Genomic DNA, 16,809 nt, shown 5'->3' on the forward strand with positions numbered 1-16,809 from the left:
AAGATGGTCATGCTGGGCCTTATGGAAGAACATTATGAACTGGTGAAAAGATTGTTTAAAACAGCTAGTGACCCCAAATGATCTCCTGAGAGTCCATGAGGTTCATAAGTTTTCACCCACTAGCTGTTTTAGGGTATTTGCATGGACTTTGTTCCTCTTCTCATAGTCCAGACTGCTTAATATGAAATGTGTGTACATCTAAACTAAGAGTGCAGTCTCTGGAATTGAAATTAAAACCCCGGTTCCATCACTTAGTTATGTGGCTTGAATAAACCTGTTCAAAACTTCTCTGAGTCACATAACATGAAAATAGATATTACTGGTTTTTCATAATTTGAAAATGGGGATTATTTTATTTGTTATTTGTTAAAGGTCAATGAGATAATGTATTCCAGTTAGAAAGCTGTCCATATTATTATATTTTATCACCATTTATTCATTAATATTTATAGAATACCTACTGTGTCTGAGGCTCTATATCAGATGTTGAAATGTCATAGAAATGCAATGTAGTTTAGCTACCTTATAAAAGATAGTGAGCATCTTAGAGGTAAGTAAATAATTTAGATAGGAAGTGGTAAATAGTATAAAATATTTATTGCTACAAAGAAAGCCCTGTGGGTATTCAGTGGAAAAAGAAATTACCTCCAGGGGTAGAAGTTGGCAGTAAACATGTGCTAAACTGGGAAAACTTCAGGGAGAGACTGACTCTTAAAGTAGCAGTGTGATTTGGGCATAAAAAGATATGTTGCTTCATATGGTATATGTAATATGTTATATATACTGATTAACTGTATATGGCTTCTTGTCTTTGAAGAAGTTACTGCCATGTTATGAGAGGAATTGTGGAGAAGGCCACACAGAAAAGACTGTGGATAGCCTTTAAAAGCTGGAAGCAACCTCTGGCTGATGGCCAAGAGGAAGGCAGGAATCTCAGTCTTACTACTGCAAGGAGATGAGATCTGCCAATAACATTGGGGAGCTTAGATATGATCCATCCCTAGCTGAGTCTCCAGATGAGTTCCCAGTCCCGGTTGACACCCTTATTGTAGCATCTCAGAGGATACAGTTAAGCAGTGTCCACATTTCTGACCCCTAAAAGTGTAATAAAATAATTTTTCATCTATAAAGTGAGATTAATTATAGGACTTGCCCCAAGGGGCTATTATGAAGATTAAATGGAATAATGTCCACAAAGGGGGTAGCTCAGTACTTACTGCTTAGTAGATGTTCTTATGTTTTGATGATAATTTTAATAATTCAGAGTTAGAATATAGAAATGCTTTTCATATATATGACATTTTTTTCCTTTCTATCAAATTAGAAAGAATTACATTCACATACTTGTCTTCCTCCTTTTCCCTCCCTCTCTTCCTCCCTCCCTCCCTTCCTTCCACACATCTTTGTTATGAGTCTCCAACAGATCAGACACTCCCTACTCTCATGGATATTGCAGGCTGGGGTAGAAGACAAACAGATTAATGAATCACACAAACGAATGTACAATTTTACCTGTAGTAATTGCTACAGAGTGTATAACAATAGGTCTTGATTTACAATAGGCCTTTACTGTGGAGGCTGCCCTGAGATCAGCAGGTGAGTGGCAGGTAACCAGGAGAGAAGAAGTGAGGGCAGGGAGGGTGACAGAAGGGTTCAGACACTGGGCTTAGGGGCAAAGACGCTGTAGCAGAGCAAGTGTCATGACTGGAAGAAGCCACTGGGGCCGAAGCAGAGGAAACAAGGGCCAGTCTGGTACAAGGTAGGGGAGGGCAATGGGGAGGGGCCGATGTAGGCAAAGTCTGTTGGCCATCTGAGGGTTGGCTCTTTATTCCAAGAGCCATGAAAACCCATTGAACAGTTTCAGGTAAGGCTGTAACTCAATTCTCAGGAGTCATTTAGTTTAAAGACGCAGAAGTCTGGCCCGGCAAGCCACCTTCATTCAAGCGGCCATAGAGCAGAGACGACAGAAATGAAATACCCTGAGGACTGACCATCTAGATTCTCCCTCAGTGCTCAGTGTTGTGGGAAGCTGTGAACGTCACAGGCTTTGGTTCTCCTTCTCCAGGAGGCTTGTTGAACAGGTAATAAAATGTAGTCACATTCCTCACCAAGTGCAAATACCTGTCAGCACAGGGTGAGGAAGAGAAATCAGTTGAGGTAGTTCACGAAAATGACTACTATGCTGACTTGGGACGCCTTAAGCAGGTTAAAGTTTACCCACCGTAAATTTTTATTCTTACCTAGCAACTTGCTTGAACTAATTTCACATGCTTTCCCTACAAAATGTGTCAAAACCTCCCAGATGTGTTCAGTCCCACAGTAACCAACTCCATTCAGGCAACTGCCAAGTGGTCTGGTCTCAACACAGAGAGGGATGCCTTTGAGTTCCTGAGTCTGTCCAGGGAGAAGTCAACTTGCTATTTCTAGTGACCAGGAGGAGAAACAGGACTTGAGCACCTCTGGGGGTTGAACCGGATGAGGCAGAGAAAACAACCACTGTCCCCCACACCCACTTGCAGCCCTGATTTCCGGCAGGAGAAATCACTTATAGATCCACCAGTAGGTGGAATATGGGTTATGGCCATATCCATTAGGGCTTATATTATAAAGAATCATAAAACCAATAAAGCCTTTCTTCCTTTCTATCCTCTGCTTAACTTCCCTGTTCAATATTATTACCATTTCAATGCTCCTCCCCGCCCCCCCCCCCCACCAGTTCTTGCTTTCCTGGCTTTGACATACATGGTTAACTCCCCTGGACCTGTGAGTCACTTCACATACTGTCCTTCATTGCCCCATCTTGTACCTCTCTGGCGCCTGCTCCCTCTGCTTCAGCACCAGTGGCTTCTTTCAAGTCATAACACTCACTTCTGCCACAGGATCTGTGCTCCTGAACCTGGGGATTTAATTAAGAACAAAGAAAAAGAGTATTTTGCAGGGTTTGGAGTGAGGGAATGAAATGCTTCCTGGTAGCATTTCAGACAACAGATAAATCCCTAATGCTGACTTGCCTGGAGCTGCAGATGGAAGTTTCTACTGTTTGCTTTCCCTCCTCACAGCTAGGGTGAGCTCCAACATGACCCCATGAACAGATGAGCAAAAGCACCAAAGCCAGACAGCAGTATGGTCTTGAGAGTGTCCACTCATCCTTCTAGCATTGAAACTCTCTTATCTTAAGAAATGCGTAACTCGGTGCTAAGCTTGGAAAATGCCTTGACACAGCCTGGGGCCTACATTACAGAAAACAAATCTCTTTCCTTCATCAGAGTTACTCAATAGCAAGGCACAGTATTTCCGCTCTTGTGGGTAGGAATTAGGCAAATCAGTCTTAAACTCAGGACCAGTTTACGCTTTAGCAGAAGGCCAGTAATGCTAAAATACGGAAGCTTAACCTCCTGTGTCAGTGGATATTGGGCCTGGATGTAGGGAGCTCCTTAAGAGATTTTATAAGTTGGAAGAAAAATACATACACACCATAATTACACATATGCCATTACAATAAGAAAAATCCAAAGTGACGCTTGAAGCATTTAAGGAGACTTAAATGTTAATTATGTTTAATTTTTAGAGAAAAAAGAGGCTCACACATTTAAGTAAGGAATAAGCAAAAATTTGTATGGTCAACAGAAATTTCTTAAATACACCATTCTCTTCTAAGGGCAACCGTGCTGTTTTCCCAAGTGTCCATCAGAGGTCTCTCTTTTGTCCCACTTCTTCTTATACCCAGTGTCTCAGTAAGACTTTTGCCTGGTTCCCTTGCATATGCCCCAGTGATGGAGATGATCTGATTAGGTCTATTAGTAGGACTAAGTTCAAGATTCTATAGAAGAAATAAAGAAAATTGGCTCCCATTTCCCTTTTGGTACCCTAACCATCTTGTGTTTCCATTGCTTTGCAATTGCAGAGAAAACCTTCAGGGAGGGGGTTATCATGTGCCCTTGGGATTCACACTCCTGGCACCGCAGGTATGCCCATGGCACCAGCAGGTAAGCAGGAAAGAGCTCTTGCACATTGATTAACCCCCTTCAGAGACACAGCTACATGTGTGTCAAGGTTGATGCTCTGCTTCATGTTTCAGAGTAAGCATCCATCCAGAGGGCTGCAGATTTCTTCAAGGCCTTGTGGGAGAGGTAAACAAAATCATCAGTAGGTGAGACTTTAATGTAAATGGAGATGTGCCATGGACCGTGCACTCCTTTACTTGGCTCAGGGAAATGTTGTCATTTTCAGTTATGGCTGAAAGATGTCTTTTCTGTTGCCCAGTGGAGGGAAACAAATACACTGCATTGCATGTTAGCAGATGATTTCACATTTCCTGTAGGGAGGGGGTTCAGTTTTTCTTTCATTTTATTCTTTTTTGTACCCCAGACTATCAACAGTCCTTTTCCCTAGCATTAAAAAAAAAGCTTCTCTGAATCTCTGTAAGATAAAGCATATACCTCTATACCAACCCATCCTGTTACACACTCACCATATTTTACAATGTGAAAGGTGTTTTTCTAGGCTCTGGGAATACAGCAGTGAGTAGGAGCAACCTAAGTCCCACCTATGTGGAGTTCCTCGTCTAGCTTGGGAGACACGTATTAAATAATTTATTACCCACGATGTTATTTGTTCATGATTGTGATAAAGCTCACAAGTGAAGAGAGGCTTGTGCTAGAGCACCTGCAAAAGCAGGTGACAGGTTGAGTCCTGGGGTTGAGGAAAGACCAAGATGAGGAAAAGGCATTTATGAGCCTTGGAGAAGGGATGGAAATCGACAAGGTTTTATAAGGGGAGGCCATGGACTGGACGAACATTCTAGGCAGAAGATAAGGGGACAAAGGACAGGAGATGGCAAGGGACAGGGAGTTCTGTAGCAACTGAAGAAGGGCCAGACCTCCGGAGGGCAGAAAAGTAAGATGGGCATGGTGAAGAGTATGTAACTGGAGCACCATCTAAGGGTCAGATCAGGCCAGGCCTGGCCTAGTTGGCTTCATTCAAGACACTGGCAATTTTTTTCCTAATTCCAAAAGACAGGGAAACTTACTAAAGTCTGATCATAGGCTGTTAATGTTCTCTGTGGAGCTTTGAATGCACCAAGATGAGTACTGACTTTCAGTTCTGGTGGGTTTCTCTGCTCTTGGTCAGTCACCCCTCCCTGATCCATACAGTTATGTCCCTGGACCCTGTAGGCAGTGCCTGTAGTTTGCAACTCTGGACCATGATTTGAGAGTCCCTCCCAGCACATAAATTCTAAAGCAGGTCAAGATTCTGTAGGGGATACGGAGTCAAATAACATGCGGCCCTGGTTTTAAGAAGCTTGATACTTAGTAGTAGGGTAGCAAGGCATTTTCACTAAGAAGTGCCCACAAGGCAGTAGGTAAATGGTAAGAATTATTTTTTAACATTGCATTGTTGATGTTCCCTGAAGGGTCTCATGTCCATGCTGGGCATACAGATGTCCCTTAATAAATAGCTTATGGGTAAGTGATTCACAAGCCAGTGAATAGTGTGGAGACAAGCATTGAGGGGGAAATGAGAGCTATGAGCTGAGAGACTCTGTAATTACCTGGTGATATCTCCAAATGCTTTCAACAGGGGCTTGTTCACATACTGCAATCCATGCTTGGCACACAGCGACCTCACCAAGGGTGCCACCTTGTGATAATTATGGCGTGGCATTGTGGGAAACAGACTAGGGCAACAGGTACAGGAGATACAAAACTTAGATCAAAGGAGCGACTTGAAGGAGTTTTTGGTCCCCTATTATTGGATAAAACTCTATTAGCAATGCAGACCTTGACGTTGTACAATACTTCTGTTCCAGAAAGCTCAAAATCTGTTGCCAGAACACTCCAATCTTATCTCTCAACCCTCTATAAGCCCTGTGGGTGGCTAATGTTTGGGAAGACCTAAGAGAATTACCTCTATCAAATATATTAATTTGACCAGGTCATATGAAAGTATAAGATTTTCTACCATTCTGAATTATCTAGAGAACTGGAGGGGTGCCTAGCTGACTCAGTCAGTGGAGCATGGAACTCTTGATTTCAGGGTTGTAAGTTCAAGCCCCACATTGAGTGTAGAGATTACCTAACAATTAATTGCCTAGTGAGCTGGAGATACCCCCCCACCAATTCTGTCTCTGTCTCTCTCTGTGGATACCTCTAACTCCTGTACAATAAATAAGTGAGTATTCAGTAAGTTTTAGTCAAGGTATATGGGGGAAAGTTCTAAGATAGGAATAAGAAGGGAGGAGAGATGGGTTTTATTCAAGGCTTTTAATTACCAGCCAGGTGAACTTTTTAGGTTTTAAACTTTACTTTGATAACATATGAATAATAAGCTTTCTTGCTTTGCCGAGATTTTAAAGGAATACCATGAGAGAAAGGATGAGAAAATCCCATGAATAGGTATAAGAACTTTTTCCTTCTCTATCACAGATACAGCTTAGATGAAGAGGAAAGATGAATAGGAAAGTCTCTTCCTTGAATATTCTGCCGAGATTGACTTTCAAAGTACTATCGTTTTCTCCTTTGGTACATGTGCATCTAACTACCTATTGGTAAAGTATTTCAAATATCATTTGGAAATTGCAACAGAAACTGGATTTCAGTTGATTGTTTTGTAACCTTGGCTCTAAAGATATAGATACAGGTTGATATTAAAAATAAAAATTAATTTCAACATAACTTTGTTACACAAGTATCATGATTTTTCTTGGGTTTTGCCAACAAACCACATGCAAAGAAAACAACCACCAATTCCTAAGTCCTTGGGAATCTACGAACTGAGTCATTGTTATTTTTCCAAGATTTCCCTCCATTTACTCAATTATTACACCTTCTGCTTTTCTTTCTTCACTTTCTTACCTTGGAAGTTAATAGAATTTAGAGAATTCTGATTCATTTTTTCCCTCTGAAATCCCTAGTCTAGGGCTCTGTTCTGGACTGTATGGAGGGTGGGGGACTGTTATAAGTGACAGCCTTTGCCTTTTATCATGGACTGTTTCTATCACTCACTGGTGCTCAATCTGGAAGTTCAGATGCCCAGTGAACCAGTCATTGAAAAAGGACTGTTCAACATTACAGGTGGCCAAGACCTGCAAAGAAAAAGCTTACATTAGACGTAAATAAACCCACGTGTCAGATTAAACAAATTAAACCTTTATTTATTCTCTTTAAGTCAATTAGTCAACAAGTATCTATTTTCTGTAAGAAACTTTGAAGGATAAGAAAGATACACAGTGGGGCCCCTGGTGGCTCAGCGCATTAAGTGTGCAACTCTTGATTTCAGCTCAGGTCATGATCTCGCGGTTCATGAGTTTAAACCCCTGGTCAAGCTCTGCACTGACAGTGAGAAGCCTGCTTGGTATTCACTCTTTGTCCCTCCCCCCCAACCCACACTGTTTCTCTCTCTGTCTCAAAAAATAAATAAACGTTAAAAAAAAAAAAAGCACAGTGTCAGGTCTCAAGGAGCTTATGATTTATATAGGCTTTTAATTATAGCTTTATAATTTAAAAAAAGTGTTAAGAGGGGCCTCTGGGTGGCTCAGTCGGTTGAGCGTCTGACTTCAGCTCAGGTCATGATCTCATGTTCGTGAGTTCAAGCCCTGCATTGGGCTCTGTGATGACAGCTCGGGGCCTGGAGCCTGCTTCAGATTCTTTGCCTCCTCTCTGCCCCTCCCCTGTGCATACTCTGTCTCTCTCTGTCTCTCAAAAAATAAAGCGTTAAAATTTTTTTTTCAAAAAATAAATAAAAAGATGATAAGACATATTGCTAAGAAGTTTATGCAATGCAATAGATATGAAGAAGTATGTGGGATTTGAGGGGCTAAGTCACCATCAGCCCTTGGATATAGAAAGCTAAGGTGTCACGAATGATGACTGGCAAATGGGAAGTGGGATTGTAGGATTTGGGTAGAGACTGTAGAGATTAGAATACCATTTCCATACAGTACATTTGAAGGACTTCTAAGTGAGAAGTAAGGCAGTTAATTGTTCGACCATGGGTTCTGAGAATAGATATGCATTTCAGTAGAAGTAGTTTCCTTTGAAATCTAATGTATTTTATTTACACACTTAAAACCATTATCCTGAGAAGGAGTTCATAGGCTTCTCTAGGCTTCCAAGATTAAGAATCTTTATGATTGCCATTTTATTCGCTGCCTTTCTAAGGTTGGGGTTGTCGCTATTTTGAATGTCATTTTTGTGGTTGTTCTATGTCAGCGTTTCTCAGAGTGTACTTCAGAGCACCCCAGGGTTCTCTAAGAACCTTTCAGGAGATCTGCAAAGTCAAAACTACTCCCAGAATACCTTTAATACAGCATTTGCATTTTTCATTTCCAATTTCTGATGCTTGTGCAGTAGATTTTTTTTTTCCAGAGGACTCTAAACCTAGAATGGCATCATCAGTTTGATGTTTAAAATGTACTGGCTTTATTCTTGTTGTTTTAAAGTTAATTAATAAATAAACTTTTAAAAATTCTCAGTTTTAGTTTCAAATATAGTAAATATCAATGGCTATAACCCACATTAAAAAAAAAAAAAAGCTCATTGAGGTCCTCAAAAACTTGTACGAGTATAACTTTGCAGAGTGTAAGGTGGTCCATGACCAAAAAGTTTTAGAACCAATACTCTGCTTTAATGCAAGGTCCACTGAATTGGGAATGAGCTTGGAGAAGGAAGTGGTATAATCATGGCCTAACCACTGGAAGGCTTAGGAGTCAAGGGGATTCTATACTGATCATAACTCTGTTAATCATTAACTGCATGCTCAAAGAGCATGCCATGTCTCCTCTCTGGGTCTTTCTACCTATAAAATGACGTGAAGTGACTTCCAGGGACCATCTAGGTGTAAAATTCATTTTGTGATTCTAAGAGCTCAGATTCACTTGAAAGACTGGGTCGGGTGGGAGACAGGTCAGCAAATGTTTTCTATAAAGTGCAAGACAGTAAATATTTTACTTCTCTGTCATAGTTACTCTGTTTTTCTTTTATAGCATGAAAGCAGTCATATATAATATGTAAATGTACAAGCACGGCTGTGTTCCAATAAAATTTGATTTACAAAAGCAGGCAACGAGCTCCATTTGGCCCTTGGACTGTAGTTTACTGACCCTTAGTTTAGAGCAAAGGCTCTGAAATCAGACTGCCCAGGTTTAAAACCTGCTTTCTACCACTTATTAGCTGGGCAATATCATATAAGGTACTCAACTTCTTCATGCCTTAGTTTTACCATCTGTAAAGTGGTAATAATCATAGCACTCGCAAAGCAGTGGGCAGTGCCTGCCTCTTAGCAAGCATTTCATAAGCATAAATTATTATCATCTGAGGTAACTAGACTCTAAATCAGTATAATTGGAAGGACCTTTTCCCAGGAACTCCACCATTACCTGAGTACTGAGCCAGTCCCGGTTCTCCTCTTTGCTTATTCTCATAGGTACATGGCTCATCTGGGTAACATATGCTACCCAGGGACTTTCAAGAAACCTTTCAGAGAATAAAAGGAGAAAGTGATGACTTCTTGGGGTGTTTCAGTTCCCAACACTGGGCTGGCACAACTGCTGGAAGATCTGGCTGAGCAATGGAGGAAATGGAAGGGAATCAAAGGTTCCAATAAAATGGAGGACACTTGTTTTCCTCTTTGGAGGCCCTTTATGTGTAGAGATGACACCCTGGGTTTTGGGCACAAAACCAGCCTTGCAGCCTGATGTATGAGTGCAGTGACCCCAAAGTTTTCTGTAGCATTGGTGCAAGGATCAAAGGATACCTAGGGCATATGCAAAGTGATCGACAGCCTCGGCTTTGCCATCAGGTAGAACTTGGCTCAAGTTCTGGTGTGGCCCTGCCACTGGCCCCTACTTGCTCTGTAAGTTTGACAAATGACCTAACTAACTCTCTGAGGTTTCGATCCCTTAGCAGAAAAATGAAGATGATGCTATCTACATTACAGGGAGGTGCAAGGATTACATCAAATAATATAATGCAGGTAAATCCTTTATCAAAGTTGTGATGCCTAGTAGTTGTCAATGGCATTATTATGTAAGAGTTAGGATAATAATGTGAAAGAATGGGAGAGGAATAAATTGGGAAGTTGAAGAGAGCTGTTTAGTCTGAATCCATTTTAGTTTTGGGGAAATCTCTAGTCATAAAGACTGTCCTTCCATTATTCTTGGCGAGGTTATGGTGTCCAACTGGATTACAATTCTAAAGAACTTGGGGATCAGATGGAATTCTTCAATTGAGAATTAAGTATGTAGGAAGAAAAGGACAAGATTTGGCAAACTCTTTTTTCAAACGACTCTTCTTATTCAACTATTTCAACTTAAAAAAAAAAAACGTTTTTATGGAAATGTCTCAGCTACGGAGCTTGGGCATGGTGTTCCAATCTTCTGCTAATCACAAATATCTCAGATAAGGAATGTAGGAGAATCATATAGGTTATGGGAATAAAAGAATATTCTTGCTTTCTTACTTGACCAAAAATATGAGCAATATGGTTCCGAAGATTCCATAAAAAGGGCCAAACATGATAAAATAGTGGATATAAAAGCTGCTGACCCAGGCAAACTCCTGCAGAGAAAAGTAATTGACAGTTAAATGCTCTGGACACAATTTCATTTCCCCTTCCCCAGGTTAGGGCCCCTTCTCATACTGGCTAAATCTTATGCCTTATTGCTCAAGGAAGCTGCATCTAGAAGGAGCCAGGCATTTTCCACCCCTTTTTCTACCTGATCTAGCTTCAGAGGATGAGTCAAGTTACTCACCCCCCAATACTTTTGGAGGTACATCATTTCCATGGACATCAGGTTGGCATACACAGGCATTAGGAGAAAAAGCCCAACTGAAAAAGAACACAAAGAAAAGATGGTGAGTAAAAGATGATGTAAGTAAGCAGAAATCTATCTCCTTAACATGCTACTTCTGGAATGTTGCCCCTGAGAAGGGATGCAAAGTGGAGATCCACAACCACTTTCTGGAGTCCATGGAGTTCTTTGAGTCTCTGAGGCTGAACCAGGTTTTGGGTCAAGCTCTCTCAAAGAGACTAAGAAAGAGGAAGCTTTGAAGATTTGAATCATTCTTGATGGAGCAACCCAGAAGAGCTTCTGCTGCAAAATTTCAAGCTTTCTCAAGGTCCATGGAATCCATCATCATCACAATTTTAGGAATGGGCCCTGTCACAATATGTCAAGGTGGCAGAAACACAGAACCTGTACTCACTTTCTGACCGGATGGTTATTTACTTGCTTCTCCAGGACCAGGGGGGCTGTCTAGAGCACAAAGCAGTGTGTTGGAGTCCTGACTTTAGTCGAGCCCTCTTTCTCCACTAGGTCTCAATACTGGGTTTCTGACTCTCGAACTCTACAAACTCTTAGCATGAATGATTTGGTCCAACCTCCACACTGAGATACTTCAACAAACATGAGCATAGTTTTTAACAGTTCAAGGCCATGCCTCTGGGATGACCCCAGCCCCCTTACAGTTCTGCCTGAGAAAGTTCAACGTTGTCAACTGAATTTACTGTTTGTTCTAGCCAAAGCTGACTGCAGGCCTCAGGCTTAGACTATTTCTGTTAGAAAACTTACAATTGTAAAATACTTTCTCTGACTCTTTGCGATTGATCTTCTACAACCCATAAATGCCTTTATCAAAGACCTGAGAGTCATTCCTTTGAATGTAGTAAAATCAGGATAGGACCCTATCTCCCAGCCTCTGTACGGGGGGCAATAACCTGACATTTTTGTCTATGTCCCAGTAGGACAGTATTTTTTTGGTTGAGAACCACTGATCTAAAGGAAATGTTTGGGGCCTGCCCTAATTTTGTCTCATTTCTCAAATGCGTAAGCATGTTTAGGACGAGCATAGCTTGGGGTTCCACAAAAACTTTCTTTGTGAGTTGGTATGGGTTTGATTTTGGTTAAGAGCAAAGTATTTTTGCTTATGATATTTTATCATAGTCAGAATTATTTAGCTTCCCTATTTTCTTTCAAGCCAGAACACATATTCAGGTTTATATATATTTCTTTCAAGCCTGAACACGCATATATATTATATATATATATATATATATCTGTACATACATATGATTTTCACTTAAACTGGGTGAAAATATCATAAAAGATTTCCAGTGACTTGTGGTTTTGTTGTTGTTGATTTTTAGAGAGCACCTGAGTAGAGGAGGGGCAGAGAAAGAAGGAGAGAGACTCTTAAGCAGTCGCACACTCAGTACAGAGCTCAACTTGGGGCTCAATCTCATGACCCTGGAATTACGACCTAAGCCCAAATCAAGAGTTGGGTACTTAATCAACTGAGCCAACCAGGTGCTCCATGTGACTTGTGTTTATGAAGTGGGCATTTAAACATTTGCAGGATTACTGAACCTCAAAGATTGGTTAGAAATGCCCTGTACTTTCCACTGAGAAACTGAACACATGTCTTAACAGTTATTATTGCTCCTCTTGAAAGCTTTTTAATTTTAGGTTTATTTATTTATAATCTCTGTACCCAACATGGGGCTCGAACTCACCACCCCGAGATCAAGAGACACATGGTCTGCCAACTGAGCCAGCCAGGAACCCTGAAAGCTTTTTGATACACATGATACCAGTTTAGAAATTAAAAACCCTTTATGTTACAAAATATCTTTGAATGATGGAAGGTTTCATTTGTGTTTTAAAATATCTTTACAGTTGGTTGTTCAAATACTGGCTTTCTGTAAAAAAACTTATCATGATAATTTAGACTGTTTGTATTAGGATATCAATACATTTTGTTGTTTGGGTAGTTTTAATTACTACCTTACACACACACACACACACACACACACACACACACACACACACATTCTGCAGCTGTATGTAGACCATGGGAGCAACCCGCTTCCTCTCACACAGTAGCTCTCAGGTGCCTTTTATTCCTGAGCTTCTATATTCTCTGGCTTCATAATGTCAGTGCTTTGGCATTCTTTTCCTATTTTTCCTCCCTATCAAAATACCATTATTCTTTTCTTCTTGACAGGTGTTTAGTTTTCCTATGATAGTCTCAGATGCAAGGCTTAGATTGGCATCCTGACTTCATCCCTCTTGAACTATCTCATTAGATGCACATTAGAAGTACCTATTTGCAGGATGCCTGGGTGGTGCAGTCAGTGAAGCTTCCGACTTGGGCTCAAGTCATGATCTCATGGTTTGTGAGTTCAGGCCCTGCATCAGGCTCTGTGCTGACAGCTCAGTCTCAAGCCTGCTTCAGATTCTGTGTCTCCATCTCTCTCTCTGCCCCACTCCACTCACACTCTGTCTCACTCTTTCTCTATCAAAAATAAATAAATATTAAAAAAAATTTTTTTAAATACCTATTTGCTTTTTTTGCTTTCCTTTTCAGACTTTTGCCCCCAGGAAGTCTGAAATAAGACATGCTACTTTTCCAAGTCACAATAAAACATGGCCTGGTCTGTCTGTGAGAGCATTGCTGTTGTGCCGTCTGGCTTGACAACAGCTTGCTTCAAGGACACGGTACGATAAGGAAAGTGGCTCCAAGGACTCACCCATGTAGAAACACAGGTGCTGCTTTTCATAGTTGATGTAACTGATTTTCTTCTTGCCATTCTGAAAGGAGAGAGCATAAAACTAAAATAAGAGACAATGCTTGTGGTCGTTAATACTCAAGAACATTGCTCTGTGTGTGTGTGTGTGTGTGTGTGTGTGTGTGTGTTTAAAATCTCTATGGAAAGAGCCATATGGTCAGAATTTGTGGGCTGTCACAGTTGAGGCACTAGAAGAACAAGAACTGGAATAAGAGAAAATATTGCAGCATCTTTTTTCTTTAATTAAATGTGGGTAATTCTTGCATTTGACTACGGGGATTGTGATTTTTTTAAAAATTCCTATGGTAGCCATTTTGAAATTTTTTTGTCCTTCTATGGAGTGGAGTGGTGATCAAAAGGGAATGTTTCTGATAGGTTTTCCTAGCTTCTCTTCACTATGGTGTTTAGAAGTCTGCCTGAAGCTCAGTCTCCATCTCCATTCATTCATTCAACAGATATTTGTCAAATAGTCATGTGTAGAAGATATAGGCATGGCCCCTCTTATCTGTCCCATCTTCTCTCCTTTGTGTTCTCACTGTGGATCTCACACTGTGATGGACTATTTATAAGGTGCAATGATATTACTAAATCTTAATGCTGGTAATTCGATTCACTTTCTAGAGGAGTCTCCTTAGTTAGTTAATTTATTGTATGCTTAGTGCACAAGGACAGCAAACACCCTGAGGGGAGGCATAGAGGTAATGGTTAAACTTCCAGTACCTAGTAAACATACAATTAATGTTCAGTTGAAAGAAAGAATGAATGAATCAAAATTTACATCTGCTCTATAGTTTTATGGTATGTTCACTTGGTCACAATACTATGGGAAGTGTTTGATTTCTGCTGTCCCCCATTCTGCTGATACCTTCCCTCCTACATATAGATATCTTTTTGTATTTGGATGGCAGGGTTGACCTTTTCTTCTCTTACTATGATAGGTAAAAATAAATAGCATAATGATGATGTAATAAGAACCATTTCCAGTTACTCTCAAATCTGCAGACATTTAAGTAGTGGGAAACATGGGGAAAAGAGCAGGTGGAAATTCCTGGGAGCTGGCACACCTAAACAGAGGACTGATTTTGAGTATCACTCCAAAGGAGGACTCTAAGTCTTTCAGAACATGAGCACAGAACCTGGAAAGTAGAATGTTTGAAGAAAATGGTAGAAATATGACAGTAAAATGAGAATGAAGAAAAAGTTCAGGGCTCATCAGAAGCATTTTTTATGTAAAACAACTGAATTTTAGAGTTTAAATAATTTCAAGCAATGTCTCGGACAGTAGTAGCTCTGCAACTGTATTAAATGGAGCCCTAGGGTCTAGGGAGATGTTGACGAGCAACTGTACAACTTGGAGAGGTGACCTCCACCATTTGTGAAGAGGCAGCATGTATACTGAACATAGCCTGAAGGAAGTACTTCTGGGGAGGGGCAGCCTGCTTCATAAAATTCAGTAAGACAAACCCTTCTTACTCTGTGGGGGTGATTAGAGAAATCAAAGTATCACACTTTTGTTGATGAGCGTAGGAGTCCACAAACATCAGGCAAGTCCAAGTTGTTTGTGGAGCCATTGTCAAAAGCAACTGATTTGTGACGGCAGCCAGAGATTTTTTTAAGATTATTTATTTTGAGAGAGACAGAACAAGCAGTGGAGGGGCAGAGAGAGAATAGGAAAGAGGATCCAAAGCAGGGTCCCTGCTGACAGCAGTGAGCCTGATGTGGGGGTTCAAACTCAGGAACCATGAAATCATGACCTGAGAGGAAGTCAGACGCTTAACCGACTGAGCCACCCAGGCACCCTCAGAGACTTTTAAAAATCTAGTCAAGGGATTGTTTCCTAATTCAGTGGAGAAGAAAATTGGGTCTTCCAAAGCTGGGAAAGCTTATTTTCAAAAAGTTGCACAACTTTTGGTTTATGTAGCACAAAGCACAGGCAGCAACTGACAGAGCTATTCTTACTTTTAATAAAACTCCTAAGTTGTTTTAGGAAATAGCAGCCTCTTCCTAAGCACCGGAATCTCGGGATCTACCATTTCCCTAGAGGGGGGAGATCTTTCTGTGATTATCCTCATACCTCCTTTGTTGAAGTAAGACTTTCTCCTTAAAAAAATTGGTAATAGTCCTTTACATGATGATTTTAAGTTGAGGCTAAATAAAATCAATAACTGAAAAATTCTGGAGTTGACTTTACCCTCCCTTTTCTATTGTTTAACAAGTCCAAATGAGAGGTGAGATCTCTAAGTGTCTTAGAAAACATTTGGGCTGTGGTTCATGTTTAAATGAACAAAATGAACATGAACTAAAAATACCAGCACAGCCTTTCCTCACTGAGCTAGACTTAGTTGAGATAGCTAGTTATTCAGATATTTGTGATTTAGTGCTTATTGGATGTACTGATATGTTTTTTTCTGAGCGAATGTCTCATCCTCGTCCAACTTTGGAAAGTCATTGCCAACCTCAGTCATGTGGTTTCACTACCTAACATTAACTTTTGTTGCCTTACAAGTAGTGAGGGCCACTGGGCAGGGATCTGTCTATCACCAGGATTGCTCAAGCAGAGTGATACGGGTTATCATATTTCCTGCTGTTGGAGGTTGGCGACATGTCCTTTCAAGTCACAGAGTCCCATGCTTCACATCTTCTTCTATTCATACAACCCCAGAATCAGTTACTTCACATCTCTATACCGGACATAAAAGAAGGAGATATGTTCTGAGAACATGCTTGAAGTGGGAACCCTCAGCTCGATCTTTCCAGGACAAGACCATAGACATTTCCAGGAACCACTTCCAGGAATATTTCTCATGTTTGCAGCAGCTCTAAACATACCTGGGCAGGCTTCAAATATCCATTCACGAAAAGTGGGTCTGTATTAATATCTGGGTCTTTGGGGTAGATGTTTGTTTTTACATGATGTTGGAAGTGTCGGTGATTCCACCAGCATGTTGACAGGCCCTGAGGAGAAGAGAGGGTTCATTAGCTGCAAGATTTCTCTCCTGGGATGTCCTTCGCTCTCAGAGTTTTCTGCATGCATCTCCAAAGTCAAAGTAAGATATCTGAGCTTCTGGAACTTGTTCCCTGACTGCTGGGTCACAGAATGGCTCATTGGACAGAGCCTTTCAAAGCCTACAATCAAATAATCATGGGATCCAGGAACACAAATTCAGGCTAATGCAACTCCTGATCATGAAAATTCACAAAAACTGGTAAAATGAAATGTTTTTCCATCCTTTATTTTGGGTG

At 40.7% G+C, this 16,809-nt stretch overlaps 1 protein-coding gene across 1 annotated transcript in view; it reads right to left on the reverse strand.

Annotated features, from left to right (window-relative positions):
• Positions 1-3,515: 3,515 nt before the first annotated feature.
• The window catches only part of LOC131487851 (fatty acid desaturase 2-like protein FADS2B), a 30,171-nt gene continuing 16,877 nt past the window's right edge, over positions 3,516-16,809 (reverse strand). The window contains exons 5-12 of the mRNA XM_058688997.1: positions 16,396-16,521; positions 13,528-13,588; positions 10,751-10,827; positions 10,459-10,556; positions 9,377-9,473; positions 7,005-7,084; positions 5,562-5,677; positions 3,516-4,130 (exon numbers count right to left, since the gene is read on the reverse strand). Of these exons, the coding sequence (XP_058544980.1) occupies positions 4,075-4,130; positions 5,562-5,677; positions 7,005-7,084; positions 9,377-9,473; positions 10,459-10,556; positions 10,751-10,827; positions 13,528-13,588; positions 16,396-16,521 (711 nt within the window). The 3' untranslated portion in view covers positions 3,516-4,074. The remainder of the gene's footprint in view (positions 4,131-5,561; positions 5,678-7,004; positions 7,085-9,376; positions 9,474-10,458; positions 10,557-10,750; positions 10,828-13,527; positions 13,589-16,395; positions 16,522-16,809) is intronic.

Source organism: Neofelis nebulosa, chromosome 10 (genome assembly GCF_028018385.1).
Source record: "Neofelis nebulosa isolate mNeoNeb1 chromosome 10, mNeoNeb1.pri, whole genome shotgun sequence".
NCBI classification, from domain to species: Eukaryota; Metazoa; Chordata; class Mammalia; order Carnivora; family Felidae; genus Neofelis; species Neofelis nebulosa.